This window comes from Brachyistius frenatus, unplaced genomic scaffold, assembly GCF_029030835.1.
Source record: "Brachyistius frenatus isolate BFR_SWC_R1_liver_20210118 unplaced genomic scaffold, ASM2903083v1 Contig_345, whole genome shotgun sequence".
Classification (NCBI taxonomy): domain Eukaryota; kingdom Metazoa; phylum Chordata; class Actinopteri; family Embiotocidae; genus Brachyistius; species Brachyistius frenatus.
The window spans coordinates 278,034-284,283 of record NW_027210944.1 but is presented as its reverse complement, the minus strand read 5'-3'; the positions used below and the strand labels follow the sequence as shown (position 1 = coordinate 284,283).

Genomic DNA, 6,250 nt, shown 5'->3' with positions numbered 1-6,250 from the left:
TTTATTGGAGTTGAAAATGCACTCTCCTAAATGAAAACTATATTGGTGTCAGATTCCTTATGTTAACAAGAAGTAGGGAAGAAAAATGAACAAAGATTCTGCAGGTGTACAAAATCACAAAACATCAGACTGCATGAGTCAATACACAAAACTTGAAAAACACATCAAATCATACAGAAGATTTGTTATAGTAATGACATACCTCCACTATTGGGAGGTAAGACCTATGAACATAATGTCAGATACAGAGTAAGCAGAGAAGTAAAAGTATCTCCAAATTGTAAAGTAGGATAAAAAAAAATTTTTAAAAAAACACCACAGGCCTAAAAAATATCACACATTCATTATGAAAATTAATATATGAATTATAACTGACGAGAGGATTAAAAGTCTTTGTAACCAAAAACAAACATTAAATACATTAAATGATAAATTACATTCTAAATTCAATCATGTATCATATTTGTTAGCAGGATGTGTTTTTTAGAATATTATGTTTAAACATTTGAGTTTAAACATTTGAGTTTTATATATATATATATGTACATCTTTATATAGAACAATGTGGTTGAACACAAATACACTCAGAGAGAGAAATGGTGATGTAACTGGTCTAACCACCACAGTATCTGGCCTACTTAGCAGATTTCTTGACATCCAGTGTTTGATTCACATGGGATGGAGATAAGCAGAGGGTTGAGCCATTTTTTTCCCCTTTGGTTTTTTCTTTTTTCTTTTAGGTGTGTTCGTTCATTCAAAGGAATTTCAGAATTCTTGACATAATTTTCTCTTCAGCGCACAATGGTTTAGGGTATGTAGTCTCTCACTGAAAAATGTCTCAGATGCATCAGTGTTTTAATTAACAATCGACAGTGACTGTGAGAATCTGTGAAAATGAAAAACAAAAATCATTTACTAAAGAGGAGACCTTGTCAAAATTAAATAATACCTGTCAGTCCAGGCTTTTTAAATGTCTTTGGATGCATTAAATTTAAACACAAAGCACAGCCAGAACTCGCATATACAGTGAAATATATGAAAAGCATAGGCAAGAAATACATGTGTTTTCCAAAATATCAAACTACCCATTGAGGACACTGGTGATTACCTCTTCTGTGTTGCTCTTAGCTTGTCGAGTTTGAAGCATTTGAAGCTTTTCGAACGTGGTCTTTGATCACAGTTGGATAATTAAAGACAAGAGGCCTCACAGCTGCAATCTTGGGGCTATATTTGAAAAACACTGTGCATCCCCGAGATGAAGGAGTAGAAATTGGATCAATCTGCTTCTGTGTTGTGTTGGCCAAGGCTGGGTTCAGTGATGATGTATTTGAAGAAACTGATGAAGGAGAACTCAAGTCTGTTGTTGCTGTGGATTGAGACCCAACTCCTGGAGATGGTAAAGAGCTAAACGGCAGTGTTGCAGGGGCAGCAGTGGATATGGTTGGAGTCACAGTCACTGTTGCTGGTGTAGGCATTGAAGAGCTGTTAACTTTATCCTTTACAACGTTCCCTGGACTTTGGGTGAGTGTCCCATCTGTTGATACAGTTATGTCCGCATCTGTATTAATTTGTACTGTTGTTGTATCAGCTGGTAGTTTTGTAAATGTGGTGGGAAGAGCTGATGAATGTAAATCCGTTTGTGTATTCATGACTGTATTGAGATTAGCCGATGTGACACTTGATGTTGATGTGAATAGAGAGGATGAACTCTGTGGAGGGGTGCTAATTGCAGATGAGCTTGGATTTGTTGTTCTTGGTTCCTTGGTAGTCTCTCCAAAAGGTGTTATGGATGCTTCAGTTTGTGTGGCCAAATATGTTGACGGAGGGGTTGCATATGATGCTGGTGCTGCAGAAGGTAAACCGGTGGTCTCTAATATCTTTGGATCTGTTGCTATCAATGGGCTAGTTTGTATTGTTGTCGTTTGTGTTGGAGGCGATGTCTCTTTGATTACATCTACAGGATTTGTTCCCAAGACACTTGTTGTAACTTCCTCTGAAGTTGTTGTTAGTGTGGTCACAACTGTAGTTTGTGTTGATGTTTGTTGTGGTGTGACCAAAGACGTTATAGTTCTCGCCGATGTTGTTGGTGGATCTCTTGTAGGAGAAATGAGTTCTGTTGTTGTGACTGTGGATACTGTTTTGACATATTCTGTGGTTTGGGTTGTGAATGTCATTTGTGTTGGTGTAGTCACTGATCCATTTTGTATTGGTGTTGTGCTTTGAATGCTTGTTGATCCAGGGCATTTTGTAGAAGCTGCAAGTGGTATAGTCGTCATAGATGTTGTTGAAGTGACTGAATCTGTTGTTACATGTGATGAGCCTTTTCCTGGAGTTGCTGATTGTAGGCTTGCAGTTGTAATTTTTGTTGTTCCTGTCACTGTTGTTTGATCAGCTGTAGTTTGATTTTGTGTCGTCATTGATCCACTTTGCAGTGGTGTCCTTTGGATTGTTGTTGTTGTAAGGCTCATTGTAGAGGTATGGATATTGGCTGTGGGATGAACACTGGCTGTGGTTGGAACAGATTGTGTTGGTGTTGCTGTGGACACTGTTCCCACTGATCCTGTAGTTTGTGTTGTGAATCCTGTTGCCATAGAGACTGAACTATGTGATGATTTTGTCCCAAGAACTGCTGTTGGTCCAGTGCTTTGTTGTGCAGCTGTGGGTTGTTCGGTTGTGAATGGTTCTGATGTTGGTGAAGCCACTGATTTGGTTGTTACAGATGATGCAGCTTCAGTTTCTGGTTGTGTTGTTACAGTTGTAATTTGTGTTGGCGAAACCACAGCTGGTGTTGTTTCTATTGGTGTTGTCATTGATCCACCATGTGTTGGTGTTGTGCTCTGAATTGTTGTTGATCCAGTGCCTTGTGTTGAAGTTGTGAGTGGTACAGGTGTTACTGATGCTGGTTTAGAGGTTGATGAAGTGATTAAATCTGTTGTTGTTTTGGTTGTTTCTGTTGTAGATGCTGTAGATTGAGTTGGTGTTGCTGTGGATGTTGTTGGAATAGACGCTGCCATCTGTGTAGATGTACGGCTCATTGTAGACGTCTGAATATTGGCTGTGGGATGAACACTGGCTGTGGTTGGAACAGATTGTGTTGGTGTTGCTGTGGACACTGTTCCCACTGATCCTGTAGTTTGTGTTGTGAATCCTGTTGCCATAGAGACTGAACTATGTGATGATTTTGTCCCAAGAACTGCTGTTGGTCCAGTGCTTTGTTGTGCAGCTGTGGGTTGTTCGGTTGTAAATGGTTCTGATGTTGGTGAAGCCACTGATTTGGTTGTTACAGATGATGCAGCTTCAGTTTCTGGTTGTGTTGTTACAGTTGTAATTTGTGTTGGCGAAACCACAGCTGGTGTTGTTTCTATTGGTGTTGTCATTGATCCACCATGTGTTGGTGTTGTGCTCTGAATTGTTGTTGATCCAGTGCCTTGTGTTGAAGTTGTGAGTGGTACAGGTGTTACTGATGCTTCTTTAGAGGTTGATGAAGTGATTGTTTCTGTTGTAGATGCTGTAGATTGAGTTGGTGTTGCTGTGGATGTTGTTGGAATAGACGCTGCCATCTGTGTAGATGTACGGCTCATTGTAGACGTATGCATATTGGCTGTGGGATGAACACTGGCTGTGGTTGGAACAGATTGTGTTGGTGTTGCTGTGGACACTGTTCCCACTGATCCTGTAGTTTGTGTTGTGAATCCTGTTGCCATAGAGACTGAACTATGTGATGGTTTTGTCCCAAGAACTGCTGTTGGTCCAGTGCTTTGTTGTGCAGCTGTGGGTTGTTCGGTTGTAAATGGTTCTGATGTTGGTGAAGCCACTGATTTGGTTGTTACAGATGATGCAGCTTCAGTTTCTGGTTGTGTTGTTAGAGTTGTAATTTGTGTTGGCGAAACCACAGATGGTATTGTTTCTATTGGTGTTGTCATTGATCCACCATGTGTTGGTGTTGTGCTGTGAATTGTTGTTGATCCAGTGCCTTGTGTTGAAGTTGTGAGTGGTACAGGTGTTACTGATGCTGGTTTCGAGGTTGATGAAGTGATTAAATCTGTTGTTGTTTTGGTTGTTTCTGTTGTAGATGCTGTAGATTGAGTTGGTGTTGCTGTGGATGTTGTTGGAATAGACGCTGCCATCTGTGTAGATGTACGGCTCATTGTAGACGTATGAATATTGGCTGTGGGATGAACACTGGCTGTGGTTGGAACAGATTGTGTTGGTGTTGCTGTGGACACTGTTCCCACTGATCCTGTAGTTTGTGTTGTGAATCCTGTTGCCATAGAGACTGAACTATGTGATGATTTTGTCCCAAGAACTGCTGTTGGTCCAGTGCTTTGTTGTGCAGCTGTGGGTTGTTCGGTTGTAAATGGTTCTGATGTTGGTGAAGCCACTGATTTGGTTGTTACAGATGATGCAGCTTCAGTTTCTGGTTGTGTTGTTACAGTTGTAATTTGTGTTGGCAAAACCACAGCTGGTGTTGTTTCTATTGGTGTTGTCATTGATCCACCATGTGTTGGTGTTGTGCTGTGAATTGTTGTTGAAGATTTCATATCAATTAATCTTAAACAACAGGCTTTACATTTCTATAAGCAATAGCAGCAATTCAAATGAAAGTTAAATTGGAATTTTCGCCATGTGCTTGTTCAAGTGAATTGTTGGGTTTCTCTCTATAATATTGTATGGTGTTATAAAAAGTTATTTGAGAGGACTCGTGATTTAACACTAAAGAAGTAAAATTTAATTGAAATTTATTTTGAAATTGAAAATCATTTTGGATTTCTGTATACAGTATATCTTCTTGGCATTTTGTTCTGACTTACATACTTATTCTATCAAATTTTTACTCACCAAAAAGAGGTAAATTAATTTTTACTTATTTTTATGCTCCCCTCTTTAGGAGGTAGGAATTTGGGGTTTGACAGACAAAATCAGTGAGGTTCTGGTATTTTTGTACTTTTGGAAAAGTAGAATCAATGGATATTGTTGACTTTTTGGACATATTTGGACATGGAAGTATTTAATGGTGGTATAGCTGACACCACCACAGGGAAAAATGGCCTACAAGATTATGATATATGATCATATTCTTCCGTGGAAAAAGTAACTACACCCTTGGTATCAGAAGCTCGTATTACCATCTTTAGAAGTCATAACTTCCTGTAGGTGTTTTGCATTATCCATCAGTTTCTCACACTGTCCTGCTGACATTTTTTAATCCTTCTTCTATGCTAAATTCCTTCAGCTGCAAGGGGTTGCAGGAGGTTGTTTTTTTTTTGCATGTCTCAATCCACCTACAACATTTAAATGGAATTCAAATCTGAGCTTTCACCATTCAGACAGATGGCTTCACGTTATCTTCAAGCAGTCTTTGTTATGATGCAGAATTTACGGTAAAATCAATGACTGCCAGCTGCCCAGTCCCTAAGGCAGCAAATACTGTTAGCATAAACACACCTGACATCAGATGAGCGATACATACATTATACACACACAGTCATACCATGGAACAATTATTGCTGCACATCTTGACTCACCTGCCAGCAGGCTTAAAAATAATTCACACTTCATGGTTGCAAGTGACGACTATCCATGAGCATCGAGCGTATCTGACAACAGTGCAAAGACAAAGAGAAACAAATTCAAGGAATGTTCCCTTTATTCTTTGCAGTCCCTGATACCTACAGCAGCATGTTCAATTTGTTTTGCTTACTTACGTCTATGCCTTTTGTCTGTGTGGGCCACACTTGCGCAATTTGAAAAATTGACATAGTGTGGACATCGTAGACAGCGTTCGTCTGCACTGTACAGACATACGTCTTTTTTTTCTACATGACTTCTCTATGACTTACTACTGAAGGTAGTTGTTTTTTTTCTTTGGGACACTATAATTCTGGATTTATTCATTCATTTTGAATTATTCTAAATTTGTCTCCAGATAATCAGCATATTTAGAGAAATCAGTCTTTCAGTTTCAATCCATTTTACAGCCTTTACTGTTATTATAGTATGTGTAGTGTGTATAATAAACTACCTACACTAAACTTAAAAGCCCTATCACCTTCATGCTTACTGACAATTGCACGCTTCTCTCACATTATTGCTCAGCTGTAACTTCAATAAGAAAAAAAAAGCCTGGAGTCCATGTGGACATCCTCATTTTTCTTTCATTTACATCCTTATTGTTACATACAAGTTTCCCGCTGTTGAGCCAGTTGATACATGAGGACCCATCCACATAATCCCTGATTTGGTTTTGAGT

The 6,250-nt window shown here is 39.1% G+C and overlaps 1 protein-coding gene across 1 annotated transcript; it reads right to left on the bottom strand.

The window, feature by feature from the left end:
• Positions 1-630: 630 nt before the first annotated feature.
• Positions 631-3,438, bottom strand: LOC138636015 (mucin-2-like). Its single transcript, XM_069723793.1, has 2 exons — positions 1,109-3,438; positions 631-886 (listed from the first exon to the last, which is right to left on the bottom strand). The coding sequence occupies exon 1, from the start codon at positions 3,375-3,377 to the stop codon at positions 1,125-1,127; it is 2,253 nt and encodes a 750-aa protein (XP_069579894.1). The 5' UTR covers positions 3,378-3,438; the 3' UTR covers positions 631-886; positions 1,109-1,124.
• Positions 3,439-6,250: the final 2,812 nt, after the last annotated feature.